At 38.0% G+C, this 16,178-nt stretch overlaps 1 protein-coding gene across 14 annotated transcripts in view; it reads right to left on the bottom strand.

Annotated features, from left to right (window-relative positions):
* Positions 1–1,023: 1,023 nt before the first annotated feature.
* Ssdp (Sequence-specific single-stranded DNA-binding protein) overlaps positions 1,024–16,178 on the bottom strand; it is an 876,306-nt gene continuing 861,151 nt past the window's right edge. For 13 of the 14 annotated variants that reach the window (XR_008407936.1, XR_008407935.1, XM_053785328.1 and 10 more), the window contains one exon: positions 1,024–5,963. Coding sequence is in view for 3 of the 14 variants with exons in the window: in XM_053785332.1 (XP_053641307.1) it covers positions 5,853–5,963 (111 nt within the window). In the remaining 11 variants the exon portion in view is untranslated. The remainder of the gene's footprint in view (positions 5,964–16,178) is intronic. The other variant, XM_070091383.1, reaches the window with a different exon arrangement.

The following is a 16,178-nucleotide window of genomic DNA, read 5'->3' as shown; positions in this document are numbered from 1 at the left end:
TAAGAATATACTATCTCATATATTGCAGTAACCCAAGGAACTCTGCATGAAAATATCAAAAGTCCCCATCTGCTGCCAAATTCTTTACTAATACTGTCAAATAAGCACCTATAAATCTCACATAAATGTAATTTCCATTAACTATGAATTGTCATACTGTTTTTTCATCACATCTATTCAATTACTCCATAAAACTGAAGATCATTAAACCAATTTAAATAATATGCATTCTTTTAAAATAGGCTATTTGTCATTTGCAACTTTTCTTATTGTATTTATGATTGTAGTAAACTATGCAAGAAGGGTTACATAATATGCTAGGCTTAGTTTTTTAAGTATGTACATAGTATGTAAGCCTTATGATTAGTGTCCCCAAAATGCATTGCCTAATTAGTGGTCTTTGTTTGTGCCTACTTTTGTACTAATTCACATATATCTACTGCATTCCTTGTATGGCTCAGAGAAATAAAGTTATTATTATTATTAATATTATTCTTACTGTATACACTATCTGCTGCCTTGGCTTCAGATTTTTGCTAACCTTAACTTTCAAATTTGCTTTGCCTTGACTCTACATTATTTAGTTTATAGTTACAAAAGATATTTTAGTTTTCTAGGATTAGAACATTATATATGTCACATTGAACTATATCTGCAGCTTTTCTAACTAATATGTTGCCCTATTTTTGCCCTCGGTAAATTTCCTTGTGTTTATTTATTCCTTCAGCTTGGTTGTTTATGTAAACTGTGAATGAAATGGGTCTCATGGGTCAGTAGCAGTGCCTTCAGCTCTCAGTCTAAGGATCCAGGTTGGATCCTCTGGTGGGTGGAGACAGTGGGTATTTTACCTTACATCTGCTGCCCTATTCACCTAGCAGTAAATAAATACCTACATGTTAGGCAACTGTTATGGATCGTATCCTGGGGCATGGTATTATATCTTAGATAAATCTAGGCTTTGAACTTAGCTAAAGTAGGATAACAACTCTTAACCTAAAAATTCAAGTGTAAAAAAAAAAATGATTCATTTGGAATGCAATTTAATACCCCATCTCCCATTTATACAAACTCTATGCCAAATAGAATAATTTTTTTTTCACTTACTGCCATCCAGATAAAAACAATCTTGTTCTTAATCACAGTCCACCAACTCAAAATACTCAAAGATAGTCAGTAGAGTTACTTGGCACTTGCAGTATCTTATGAAATCACTCCAAGGCTCATTGATCAAATTATGTTCATCAGGCTGCATTTAAAAATGCCTATTGCTTTTAAAAATGCCTATTGCTTTTAAAAATGCCTTTTGCTTTTAAAAATACCTATTGTTTGATAAACATGTCACTAATTATTGTGAATCTGTCACAACCAGGCTGTTGCTGTTAGTGAGTGGCCTGTAGGACTGCACATCTTCCACCATGCAATTATTATGTCAAAACTCAAGATATGAATCTATGTTGAGTATATCATTTCATATAGCAACACTTCCTATGTACATCATTTCAAAGAGATATATCTGTGACTGATTTCAGGGGTTATCCTAACCTCACAATTGAGCTTGAAACCAGGCTTCCCTGCTCACCCCTGGTCAACCAGGCTGTTATTCTTAGCAGTCTACATAACCAACATAACTTGGCTGATCAGTCACTTGTAAGAAATAGTGATCCAGTTTACTCTTGAAATTTTTTTACCTTTGTTGTGATAATATTTGAAGTTCGATAATTGGGGATTACAAAGGTTGGCACAGTGTTTTAATTGGGCATATGGCACACCTGCCTTTCACTGAGTTTATTTTACATCTCCACCCATATTTCTCACCCCATTAAATTGTTATGGCGATATGCACAGTGAGCACCAGATGCTCAAGTATCCTCTACATATACAGCAGTAAATCATGTCATAAAGGATGGACTACATATCTGAATATATTGGAACATTTGGTAAAATAGTATTATGTAAAGCAAAACTTATACAGCATCAGAAAAATGGGGTTATGTTCAAGACACCTCTTAATCTGCCACCCATTTTTTTACTATATTGTCTTAGTCATCAATTACTACAGAATAACTTTACTCACATTCTGTTAGTTGTTAGTTGAAGAATTTGAAGAGTAAGAGGAGGGTTAATGTGAGCCTACTGGGTTGCAGTGGGTGTAGCCAATGCAACTACTTAACCAGTAGACATAGTCTCTCCAGAAAACATGACTCACGAAATCGTAATGACACGAATGCAAACGAACGATATCACGGGTGGGGTTTGAACACGCGGGTTCAAACCCCACCCGTGGTATGGTTTCTCTCCAGAAAACTTTGTAATGTTAATTATGCTTCTTAAACTCTCAAAGCATCTTGCACATTTGATAGGCAAGAGCCAAGAAAATATATTAGTAAAAAATATGAGACAGTATCAGGTGGGTCTCTCAGTGTGTGTACATAATAATAATGAAAAGCCAGATTTCTTTACCAAAAAGTCTCACACCTACATCAAGTAAAAATGTGTTAAAAATGAATGCAGTAATACTGTAATAGAATGGTGTGGGAGACTGTTAGGGAAGTGTGAAAAGTTGCTATCTGAATTTGGCTCCCAGTAATATTATGAAATTACTAATTTCTTTACTTAACTTTTCAGTATACATATACATGACTTGTATATAATATACATGTGGAGCAGCTAGTTTGCTTAATGGAGGAAAAAGAAATGAGTCACTTACACCACATGCTATGGCTCAAGAAAAACCAAAGTTGGCAGGGATTTGAGAAAGTGAATGCACTGTGTCAATAAGTGAACAGGGGCAGCAGCTGTCAAAAGATTTGCCTAAACATTTCCTCCCATATTATTAGCCCAAATAACACTACTTTGTCATACCTAACATATTTTGGGGAACCTTTAGAATATATCGATGTGTTTGGGCAGTCCAACAGTGTAATGACTGTGCCTCCATTAAGGTCATGCACAATGAATGTTAAACTTTATATAAATTACACATTAATAAGCTACAAAAATTATGGAACACATTAGTTAAAGGAAAAACAGTCTAGAGGATATGACTTGTTCTTGCTAAGCAAGAACAAGGGAAGCTGCACAGTTCGTGGGTGTGTGGAGAAAACTGAAAAAAAATTATGGAATATACTACACAAATTTTTTATCACTTTTAACTTTTACTGCCAGAAGCATTAATATTTTCATGTTGATTTTTTTTTTTTTGGGGAGTTACACTTTTTTGAGTTGAGCTGCAACCAAATTGTGCAATGTGAAATCACATTGTATGAGGTTTACAGTACATTTTTATTCTCCGTCCAAAGAGAACACTCCAAGTCCTATCTTGAAAGGTACAGTACTACTGTAAATTTAATATTTTTAAATGTAAAGGATTGCAAAAAGGATAATTTCAATTTTTAATTTCTTATTGCCTTAGCCATTTTATTGAAAATTGCTACACATAATATATCTGCTATGTTCTACTGTACAAGGGGTCGGTCAGAACAGACAAACTGGGCTGAACGGTCGCACCACCAGAGCGACATACACCCAGGGCTACACCCAGTTAGTATAACTGGGTCATGAGTCATTTTATGATGAAATGGTGATTTGACCTAGGCCTAGATGAAGATAGTATATGAGTATGCGAGATAAACCTAGGCTGTGAAGTGTCTCATAGCTGTCTACATGTCTTGTGAGGAAGTCGTGTTCAAGGCTGCAAGTCAATAAATTAATAGTAGGTTACTGTATCACATATATAAAGTAAAGGATTCTCTGAAATATGTTATGAGTTGATGATACAATTATGTAGCAAAGATGATTCTAAATACAAGAATGTCATACGAAGAGTTAGCACCCCAGGTGTGTTGGTCGAGTCTGGCGGTGGCGGTGCATCCTGGAGGATAATTTTCAGTGATTTACATTTGGCGTTGGATGAATGGGAAGCAGTGAAGTAAGTTACACTGCTGAACCACAGGTTGTGGAAGTACTTGTGGCAGTAGTGAGGTGGTGGGTAGTGGTGTTGTTGGTGGTGGTGAGGTGGATGGTGGTGAGGTGGTGGTGAGGTGGTGGTGAGGTGGTGGTGAGGTGGTGGTGGTGAGGTGGTGGTGGTGAGGTGGTGGTGAGGTGGTGGTGAGGTGGTGGTGGTGAGGTGGTGGTGGTGGTGGTGGTGAGGTGGTGGTGGTGATGGTGAGGTGGTGGTGGTGGTGGTGGTGAGGTGGTGGTGGTGGTGAGGTGGTGGTGGTGGTGGTGAGGTGGTGGTGGTGGTGAGGTGGGTGGTGGTGATGTGGGTGGTGGTGATGTGGTGGTGGTGATGTGGTGGTGATGGTGATGTGGTGGTGGTGGTGATGTGGTGGTGGTGAAGAGGTGGTGGTGGTGATAGTGAAGTGGGTGGCAGCAATGAGATGGGTGGTGGTGGTGGTGAAGTGGGTGGCAGCAATGAGATGGATGGTGGTGGTGTTGAGATTGTGATTGTGGTGGCAGTGAGATGGTAGTAGTGAAATGGTGATAATGAAATGGCGTTGATGTGGTGGCAAAAGTGATAATGGTGATGGTAGTGATAAAGGAGGTAATAATGGTGGTTGGGTCATGGACAGAAGGGGAGGGGTGGCCAGTGTGGTTAAAACAGTTTAACATAAGGAGTCAAGAAGAAATAGAGAAAGATTTGGACATGACAAATAATAAATTATTCCTACATCTACAACACTTTGATAGATCTGTACAGAACAGAGACAGGTCATCACTTCCAGTCTGGTAGGTAAGCTAACACAAAGTCTGAATAAAAGACTTCCCATCTGATATTACATGAGTTGGGCCTGAGGCCAGAACAGAGTCTGAGTAATACTAGTGAGAACAGACATTGCTGTCTTTTGCACATGTGGAGGGCAGATCACGTGCCAAGGTCCCAGAGGTCCCAGGCTGGGGGATTTGTACATGAGTGCTGGGCCCAAAGTGAGTAGGTTCCAGCTGGCTCAGGGCCAATACCCTGGGGGTCAAGGACATATTCCAGTCCTTCCCAGGAGCACGTCCCAGGGTGACGCTGGTGGTAGTGGGGTCACTGCTGGTGCCTGGGACTGGGGAGGTTTTCTTTGGAGATAAGAAAACTATGGGCACTCCTACAAGGGTCCAGCCAGGAGACAGGCAGCACTGGTTGTCCAACTGAGGCATATGGACACCACCCATGAGCAATGACGGTCTATGAAAATATCTACATCTCCATCTTACCCTAAGCTGCTCTAGTCTCCCGATACTGCTTTTCTGGTTATGGATCTTGGGTATTAAATGAGTGAAATTAAGAAAACATATTAAATAATAATATAAATTTTGTTTCCTACAAGATTCACATAGAAAGCACAATGAATGACAACAGACTTATCATCAAATAGCAGAAATCAGAGCCATCTTTTCACTTCTCATTATACGGTGTATGCAAGAATTCATACATTGTACCATTTTCGTATAGTGCTCAGGCTGCATTTTCAGACTTCATAAGGTAAATCACTAGTGTTTCTAATCACATGTAATATTTCACTGTAGGATATCACTCCATCACAGGAGTTCTGCGTTTTGATTCACTTGAGAATTGTGTTGAGGTCTGAGATGCCAGTTCCTCGAGTTTGTAAGGACCCCTTGTCCCATCATCACTCCACCACCATTTACAAAATCATATCACCATAATTGTGTGGCAAACTGTCACAGTGCAGACAAAGTCACCACATTTCTGCACTCACACAATGCCCTCACTGCCAAGTTTTGACATGTCCTCAGCATCTGGGATGAGGAAAAAGGCCAACTCCAGACTACTGCCATGTCGCAGGTTCTGCAAGGAACCAAGAGAGCTAGTTCACAGGGTAAAGTGGGGATGGGAGAGGGTCACGTCACGGCATAAAGTAGTCTGGATGATCTGGTGGAACGTCCTTTTCAAATCGCTTCGCTTCTTCTTGCATACTCTCCTTGATCTTTAAAATGGCAGCTGACTCATTCTGGTCCTGAAATGAGAGAGGTACAAATACTAAAAAACCCTCTTTTAATAAGACTTATTATTCTACTGAAAACTTTAAGTGTATTTTAAGAAAACATGTTTTAAAATGTACTGGTCAAACGAATGAAATTAACATAAACACAGTAAAATCGTGTGATACTGAAATAGTAGTTAGTCATCACAAAATAGTAACAAAAGCTTAAAGCCAGGCCCTTGACCAAAAGGCTTTACCATGTAGGTGTGGTAGTTTTTTTAGGTGGCACATATAATCCACTTCGCACTCTTGAATAATAATAGCATGACCGTATGTGTGTAGCATGTGAAGTTTACATTTACGCATAACTTTACAGAGGTACACGAGAGAACACTCAAAGAGGCAACCAATGGTGTGCTGAGAACCAATTCAAGTGGCTCAGGTCTGCAGGGTCTTGTCAGGAAGATTTGCTACAAGGACTCTGCAAATTCTGCAAAAAAGTCCATCATGACTAGTGACTAAAATATCAGTAAGATAGCCATGTTATATTATCAAAGAAAATGTTATTCTTAATAAAAAAGTATAAAAATAGATGAAAGGAACACAAAGTAACAAAAACTACAAAAGCTTTAGTTAAAAAAAGAAATATATAAACCTGACTAGACCCATTTCTATGTGGTAAGATCAGCCATTGTCACCAAAACTCAGTGGCTACAATGCTTGTTTTCTTAAAAAAGATGAGGAGACTAGTTTTACTATTATTTATCAAGGCTTACAATAGGTGATCCTGCCAGCTAGAGATGAAAAATTATTACATCTACACAGTTGAATGGGTTGACCTGCCAGAACACCTGACTGGCCAGCTCCCACCTCTCAGGGAACACTTACATCCTACACTCACACCAAATGATAACTCACTAATTCAGGATTCAAGAGTAAAACATGCAGTACATACCAATTCATAAAGCATTAAGATAAAGAAAATAAAATATTTTAAACAATAAGGATTATGAAAGACACCTAAAAATGCAAATGCCAGCTGTAAGTGCTCCCTGTATGATTGTGAAACATCTAGACAGCCTCCACCACCAGTGCCCCGGGCGCCAGAGTCGAGTGACGCCAAACAGCTACACAGCCATGCACCAAGAGTCCTACACCAGTGTCTCAGTGTGTCCCAGGGTCCCTATCATGTACCTGTTTCATGAAGAGCTACTAAGCCCTCTCAAATGTGACTGTTGCAACCAACTGTTCAGGTGTACAGATCAAGAAATGTATTCAAAGACATGTATGGCACTTATATGTATAGGGCCAATTCATATTAACTTAGCTATGAGTTTTTAGCAAACAAGAAATAAGATACCTAATAGTAAATATGGTGTTCTCACTTATTTATATCACATGTAATATCTCGAGTAATAACTTTCCAAGGAGATTCAGTTTTAATGCCCTAATGTTGTAAACATTGAAAACTTAAACAATGACCTTAATTTATGGAATTTTCTTAAAAGATTTTACCACATTTTTCCCAAAACTGTTTCATAGGTTCATCACTTTTCCAAGTTTGTTTATAATTAAAACTATTTAATTGTTAAGCTTTACCAACCTGCATTTAGTTACATTTCAGTCAGCCTGTTTCATAATGGGTGAATACCTACCAATTATACAGATGTCAAAAATTACAAGCGATATGTCATGGAAATTATCTTTATCTGTATAATTTAGTTCACAAGGAAAAGCAAAGTAGTAATGTATATGTCATGATTTTTAGACAGAACCAGTAGCCATTACTTATAAAGTAATGATCACTTTGTCAAACTAGCTCAGCGTAAATTCACTCATGCAATGGATTTGTGAGGTTGCTCAGCTAGTTTGATGGAAAATTAATACAGCCTCTTCTCACTTAATGACAGAGTTCCATTTCTAAGACCACGTCGGTAAGCGAATTTGCCACTAAGTGAGGAGCATACTATAATGGTAGTGAGTTTGTGTCAACCATTGTTGATATTGTTTTAATGTCACCTTTGCCCCATTTATAACATTTCTGGTATATTTTTAAATGTTTATACAGTAGTGTACTGTATATTGTAATAATCAGAACAGAGGAAATCAGCTCTAATATACATTATTTAGGTATGCATACTGGTCAGAGAGCCCGTTGTAAGTCTGAGTCGTCGGTAAATGAGTATGTCATTAAGTGAGGAGAGGCTGTACTTTATATATCATGCTAATTAAAAAACATTATAACCATCAATGAACAAGAGAAAAAGTTTTGAGAATATATTTTTTGGACAGTTTGACTAGTTTGACCAAATGTCTAATAAGCACACCATATACATTATTCTCACCATATATTTTGGTTAAATATTTATATACAATAATTTGGTAAAGACCCAAAAGGAGAGAAAGGGAGGAAAGTAAGGAAAGTGGGGAGGGAGGGAATGAGGTAGGGAGAGAGGAAAGTAAGGGAAGCAGGGAAAGAAGGAAGGGACCAACCAACCAAGACAAGTTTCAGCATCTCATTCACCTTTATCGTTCCACTTTAGGAGAACTCGGTTATCCATCATCAGTGCAATAAAATAACAAACACTATGTATTCCTACAGATTATACATAAGGGATGTGTTCAGATGAAAAAGCAACCATAAGAGCAAGAAAACTCAGATATAAAATATAAAACCTAGTTAAAATAAACTAAAACAATCCTTCTTGTTACATTAATGCTTAAAATATAGTCATTTAAAGCAATAAATTTGAAACTAATGGAAAACATAAATAAAGAACCGTAACGTATGTCACAATATAACACAAAGCTTAACTTGTTAGACTGTGTGTACAGTTGAATTGCAGCAGCTGTGCTAGTCAACTGTGGTCTCATTTTCAATATATGCAGCAGTTTTGAGACTAGAGGTCAAGTGTAAATAAGGCACAATATATGGGTTATGGTATTTTATTTATGAAAATGTTTTGTCCACCATGGAATATATCAAACCAAGAATGTGTACAATGTATAATGTCTGTGGTGTACGAAACATCTGCATATTTTGTCCTAGTTACCTACTGTCATAAATTCAACCAGTTTTTTTTTTTTTTTTTTTTCCAACAAGTCGGTCGTCTCCCACCGAGGCAGGGTGACCCAAAAAAGAAAGAAAATCCCCAAAAAGAAAATACTTTCATCATCATTCAACACTTTCACCACACTCACACATTATCACTGCTTTTGCAGAGGTGCTCAGAATACAACAGTTTAGAAGCATATACGTATAAAGATACACAACATATCCCTCCAAACTGCCAATATCCCAAACCCCTCCTTTAAAGTGCAGGCATTGTACTTCCCATTTCCAGGACTCAAGTCCGACTATATGAAAATAACCGGTTTCCCTGAATCCCTTCACTAAATATTACCCTGCTCACGCTCCAACAGATCATCAGGTCCCAAGTATCATTCGTCTCCATTCACTCCTATCTAACACGCTCATGCACGCTTGCTGGAAGTCCAAGCCCCTCGCCCACAAAACCTCCTTTACCCCCTCTTTCCAACCCTTTCGAGGACGACCCCTACCCCTCTTTCCTTCCCCTATAGATTTATATGCTTTCCATGTCATTCTACTTTGATCCATTCTCTCTAAATGACCAAACCACCTCAACAACCCCTCTTCTGCCCTCTGACTAATGCTTTTATTAACTCCACACCTTCTCCTAATTTCCACACTCCGAATTTTCTGCATAATATTTACACCACACATTGCCCTTAGACAGGACATCTCCACTGCCTCCAACCGTCTCCTCGCTGCTGCATTTACCACCCAAGCTTCACATCCATATAAGAGTGTTGGTACTACTATACTTTCATACATTCCCTTCTTTGCCTCCATAGATAACGTTTTTTGGCTCCACATATACCTCAACGCACCACTCACCTTTTTTCCCTCATCAATTCTATGATTAACCTCATCCTTCATAAATCCATCCGCCGACACGTCAACTCCCAAGTATCTGAAAACATTCACTTCTTCCATACTCCTCCTCCCCAATTTGATATCCAATTTTTCTTTATCTAAATCATTTGATACCCTCATCACCTTACTCTTTTCTATGTTCACTTTCAACTTTCTACCTTTACACACATTCTCAAACTCATCCACTAACCTTTGCAATTTTTCTTTAGAATCTCCCATAAGCACAGTATCATCAGCAAAAAGTAACTGTGTCAATTCCCATTTTGAATTTGATTCCCCATAATTTAATCCCACCCCTCTCCCGAACACCCTAGCATTTACTTCTTTTACAACCCCATCTATAAATATATTAAACAACCATGGTGACATTACACATCCCTGTCTAAGACCTACTTTTACCAGGAAGTATTCTACCTCTCTTCTACACACCCTAACCTGAGCCTCACTATCCTCATAAAAGCTCTTTACAGCATTTAGTAACTTACCACCTATTCCATAAACTTGCAACATCTGCCACATTGCTCCTCTATCCACTCTATCAACCAGTGTATTACCACTAAAAGGTTAAGCTTGCAAGTGGCAGAAGTCAGAACTCCATAGTCTGTGTGAGTAAATGGCTGCTGCATAATGAGAAAAAACTACAACCATGTTTTTGGTTTAAAACTGTGACTTTGACTTTGTGGTGTATTTTCATATGGTTTTTACAGCTGTATTCTCGATTTCTTGTTCTCATTTAAAATAGAAATTATTTTAGACACTTTATGGTTATTATATTTACGTGGAAGTGTTGAACTAACAGGGGTCATATAGTGCCTAAGGAATGAAAGGTAATTAGGTTTGATCTAAGAAAGTGGAGAGTAGCTCCAATTCATTGAGTTAAGAGCCCTTCACCATATATTATACCCATTTACTGCTATGTAGAAAAGGGGCAACAAGTGTAAGGAGACTTGCTCTGTATCTCCACTTGCCTGGGACTCAATCTGGAACCTTGGTTTTTGTAATTAATTCGTTCCAGAAAGTCTGACGAAAACCAAACTTGACGAAAACTGAAGCAATATTTCCCATAAGAATATTGTAAATCCAATTAAACCGTTCAAAACTCCCAAAAGTATTCACAAAAAAATACATTTTATAGAGAATAACTATAGTTTTACATACAGAAAACAATGAGAAATAAATATAAAGGACTAATGAAATGGATAAATGAACATTTAATATCACTCTTACCTTTATTGAACTCTTTGTTGGCATATGGAAGACGCGAGGAGGGAAGAGGGAGGAGGAGAGGTTATTGGCTGGAAGGGTAATCCCCCTCCAAAATGACTTCAGGTATCAAGTCCCTATCCAGAGTTACTTCTCTTCTTTGTCTTTTACTGGCACCGGACCCTTGTCACACAAAACATCTATCCAGAAAGGTATTTTTTTGGTGTCTCTTTAAGATTTGCCTAAAATGGGATAAGGCATTGCCATTGAACATGTTGCAGACACAGCTTGCAACAGCTTTGTTAGGGTGATATTTCTCCACAAATCATTGCAACTCACTCCAATTTGCACACATGTCCTTAATCACTGATGAAGGCACAGTCTCCCCTTGCTCTTCCTCCTCCTCCTCTGAAGCAATTTCCTCAGCTGTGATCTGTTGCTGTTCCAGTTGAAGGTGTTGCAGCTCTTCTGTGGTTAGCTCTTCCCTGTGGTCATCCACCAACTCTTCCACATCCTGGCCACTCACATCCAACCCCATGGACTTCCCCAAAGCCCCATGGTGGCTTATTTAGCAGTTGCACTCAATAAACAAGCACAAAAAACAATGGATTATTATGAAATGTTTCGGATGAATGCGCAGGGTAATGCTCACTAGACGAGAAAAAAAAGCCAGATTGACTCAGAACATGTGGGATGCTTTGTGTGGGTGTGGGCAGGTGGACAAGTTTGGTACGGCGGACCAACGAAAACCAAGGTGATGAACGAAAACTGGGACAAAATTTTGACGAAAAAAGTCATCGAAAACCGAATTCGACGAAAACCAGGGCAAACAAAAACCGAGGTTCCACTGTATACCTCTACTTGTGCATACCTGTAAAAATGTATTATGAGTATTTACTTGTAATGTACTATTATCAATCTTTATCACTCTAACACTTAACGAATGCTCTCCTCATTTACCTCCATACTCTTTTGTATCCATTTGATTGATTTGGTCAATAATTTTTGTTGATATCACTGGAATTAGTTAAAAGATTCCCCTTGGTTCATCAATATGCATTTCTTTTTGTTGTTAGGCTATTTGGGAAGGGTGTTCCGGGGGTCAATGCTCCCTTAGCCTGGCCCATGACCAGTCCTACAGCATGTGTATCAATAATTCAATAACTGTATGGATGATGATGAAAGCAAAATATGTCAACTTATTTGTTCAATTGTAAGTTCTAAATTGATAAGTTCTCAAGTAATCTATTTGTTTTACCACTATTAGCTTAAAATAAGTATGAAAATCTGGATAACAAACACAATTTATCCATAATCTTTCATCATTGTAATTTACATTTATCACAAGTAGCAGTTTTATAATTCTGATACCGAGCCACTAAACTTTTATATTTATTCTCCAAGGTTTCTCTTTCAAAAATAATTTTTATTATAATTTTCTACTATAACTGACAGGTAAACATCGTTTTATGCAAACAGAACAGTGATGTTACCAACATTATCTACAAGTTCCTCATTTGCAATACATCTTCAAAATGTTATTAATCATTTATACATTTTGTTCTATCTTTTCATGGTAATATTTAGAAACATGAAGGCAAATAAAGACTATACAGTACTGTACAATACATGCCTTACTGATGTAAATGTGTGTGTGTATGAGAGAGAGAGAGAGAGAGAGAGAGAGAGAGAGAGAGAGAGAGAGAGAGAGAGAGAGAGAGAGAGAGAGAGAGAGAGAGAGAGAGAGAGAGAGAGAGAGAGAGAGAGAGAGAGAGATAGAGAGAGAGAGAGAATGAGAGAGAGAGAGAATGAGAGAGAGAGAGAATGAGAGAGAGAGAGAATGAGAGGGAGAGAGAATGAGAGGGAGAGAGAATGAGAGGGAGAGAGAATGAGAGGGAGAGAGAATGAGAGAGAGAGAGAATGAGAGAAAGAGAGAATGAGAGAGAGAGAGAATGAGAGAGAGAGAGAATGAGAGAGAGAGAGAATGAGAGAGAGAGAGAATGAGAGAGAGAGAGAATGAGAGAGGGAGAGAATGAGAGAGAGAGAGAATGAGAGAGAGAGAATGTGAGAGAGAGAATGTGAGAGAGAGAATGTGAGAGTGAATGAATGTTGATTCCAGAGTAATGCTTTGGCTCTGCATTAAATAAAGTGAGGTAAAACAAAAGAAACACTGTAGTATTTGAAGTAAAATAATCCAGTAACACTGAAGGGAGGGAGCATTAGTAATGGGAGTATATATTCCTGATATGTTTCATGTCAAAAGTAGCTTTTCTACCTTGCCTTTTTTTAATTTAAATCTTAATTTGAGTATTTATTTAAGTATTTTGTAATACAATGCACCAGGTCCCTGCAATCCTTGCAGTCTTGCTGGATGACATTTTCCCAGGAGTTCCACCCTTTACATGGCTTGAACCAATGATCTCTTAACATCAACAGTAAATAAATTTTCTGTGCTGCCTGTGTAATTTGTACATTCTTGTTATTCAAATCATACTACACTAAACACTTACATATTACACAGTTATAAACCCATCTTCATGTGGCTCTCAGAAACCCAATTATCTTCTTTTCCTCTTTTATGATTTCTGACATGTATTTTATCATTATATTATTTCGTCATTCCTACCTAATCAATCACCACTTCATATCTTTACTTTTACCCTCTATACAAATGCACGGGCTATAGCACTCTTCTTTTTTCACATTATCTTGTAATTACAGTACTCTTCTTGTTTCACACTATCTTGTAATCCTGTTGTTTTGCAATTTCTCTAAAATCCCATTTCTAGCCATTTCATCGTTTTACCACATCCTTTTTTACCACATCCATCTCCACACACTGTACTGGTATGAAGCGTTATACCTTGCCATAGATTTTATTCTCTTGGTTTCTACTTAGCATTCTGTTAATACTCTTGTGCATCTGTAAAAATTCAAGGGAAATTTCAACTAATCGTGTATAGCCTTAGCCAGGAAAATGATAGGATGGATTATAAAAACTTTCAAAACAATGGATGCCACACAAATTATGCTATTCTTCAAGGCACTTGTGCTCTCTCTCTCTCTCTTTTGTTTAGAATACTGTTCTGTGCTCATATCTCCTTTCAAGGCAAGCAATATATCTGAGCTAGAAAATATACAGAGAACTTTTACTGCTTGCACAGACCAGTAAAGCAAGTGAACTAATGGGACCATCATTAAGTGCTCAGGCTATACATACTCTTTGCAATGCAGATAAACCTGTTACTAAATCACAGAACCTATATATAGTAAATACTGTACCTAAATGCCACAACCCTAATAAGCAACAAAAATAACTCACTGAATTGAGGCGATACTGTGCAATAAATCCCCTCAAGGAAGGTTCCTTGATGTTGGTGAGGGGCTCTTGATTTAGGGAATTGGATCTGTGCTCCAGTTCCCCGAATTAAGCCTGAATGCCTTCCACATCCCCCCCCCCCCCCAGGCGCTGTATAATCCTCCGGGTTTAGCGCTTCCCCCTTGATTATAATAATAATAATGTGCAATAAATCAGATTCATGTATGTAAAACTTTCATATATATAATTTTAGAACTAGAAAACAAAACTCTTCAAACTGATAACAACAAAATTAAGACACATACCCACCCTCTTGAAAAAGTCTTGTTAAAACTGGAAAACATATAATACATTCTCACCACAAATCAATTTTCTGTGATCAAATATGGTTGCTGGGGTGGCCTTGGGAGGTCACCTATCATATATCACCCTGAAAATTACCTTGGTTACCCCACAAGGAACAAAGAAATATAAAATTATCTTGGTTGTAAATGACAAAAAATTATGTGGCATCACCTCTTGATAACTCCAGCTTACCAATGGTAAATCCCATTTCTACAAATGAAAGCCTTGCCACTATAAATATAATATTTTGTTTTGTTACTCTCCTTTTATACAGTATCCTATTATTGAGTATCAGTCCTCAATTACCATACCTCAGAAAAAAATATTGACTAAGCTATTGCTGTAAATGATCACAGAAAAATCTTACATGTTAATTCTCCTCCCTGTTTGCCCACGTAGGAGCATGACATGCTACCATTACAACCTATCAGCTCTGATTATCCTGACTATATATCATACTTCATTGTTTTTACGTTTTTTGTTGTTTCTAGGATACTTTATCATGATAAAATGAAACATGCAGCTCTGGCAAACCCTAATAACCTTGAGAGCAAGAAAGAATTAATATTTAGTATCTTGGTAGTTAAGGAGATAAAAGAATAGTTTCAAGAAACCAACTTTTGCCCATACAGCTGATATGTAAAATAAACCAAATAGTGCAAGCTTCCCAAATCATTGGATTTTTTTTGTGGATTTGATTATCTACAGTTATTTATGGATTTTAGATTTGCGGGGCATTTAGGAACGGAACCCCCTGCAAATCTGAGGAGGCTAACTGTATCAAGTGTTAACTAAATATGGCAACAGAGGGCCACTTATTTTCAACGTAATACAGGAATATACCCTTTCCCAACCTATTAAAGGACAGTCTAAATTTAATTAGTACAGCATTATTTAGCACTTGATGCACCTAGGGCTTCTTTCATTTAATGCCTTGGTGTGGTAAGGTGGGGTACTTTTTTCTTGGGAAGTCGACCTGATACAGCATTCTGCCCCCAGTAAAAGGAAGCTTCAAACTACTTCATTTGGTTCACTTTTATGGATCTGCAGTGTGTGCTTTCATCTAATCTCTGAGCCTCTTTACACTATGCCATTTTGGGCTCTCTGGAGCTTTATTCTTTAAAGCGTGCAGCACCCTGGGTATAGGGGTAGGTGCACATTCCAGGTAACAGATGGGGATGGGATGCCTCCTAAGCTCCTTGCTCAATTTTCTACCCATGTCAAACTTCCCTCCCTTCTCGGGGATTTTCCCCCTGGTGTAGGTGAATGATATCAAGCTCCTTGTCCAGTCCACCCCTCCATGATGCACTAGATCATACAGCATCCTCAGCTACAAACTGGGGTCTTCAGGTCAGTAACCCAAATTTATGCTATATGCTATCACTTAACAAAATGTTGCCTTTCTTGCTTCAGTCCCCCTTGA

Source organism: Cherax quadricarinatus, chromosome 35 (assembly GCF_038502225.1).
Source record: "Cherax quadricarinatus isolate ZL_2023a chromosome 35, ASM3850222v1, whole genome shotgun sequence".
Taxonomy (NCBI): domain Eukaryota; kingdom Metazoa; phylum Arthropoda; class Malacostraca; order Decapoda; family Parastacidae; genus Cherax; species Cherax quadricarinatus.
Note: the sequence above shows the minus strand (reverse complement) of the source record. Positions and strands in the feature narration are given on the sequence as shown.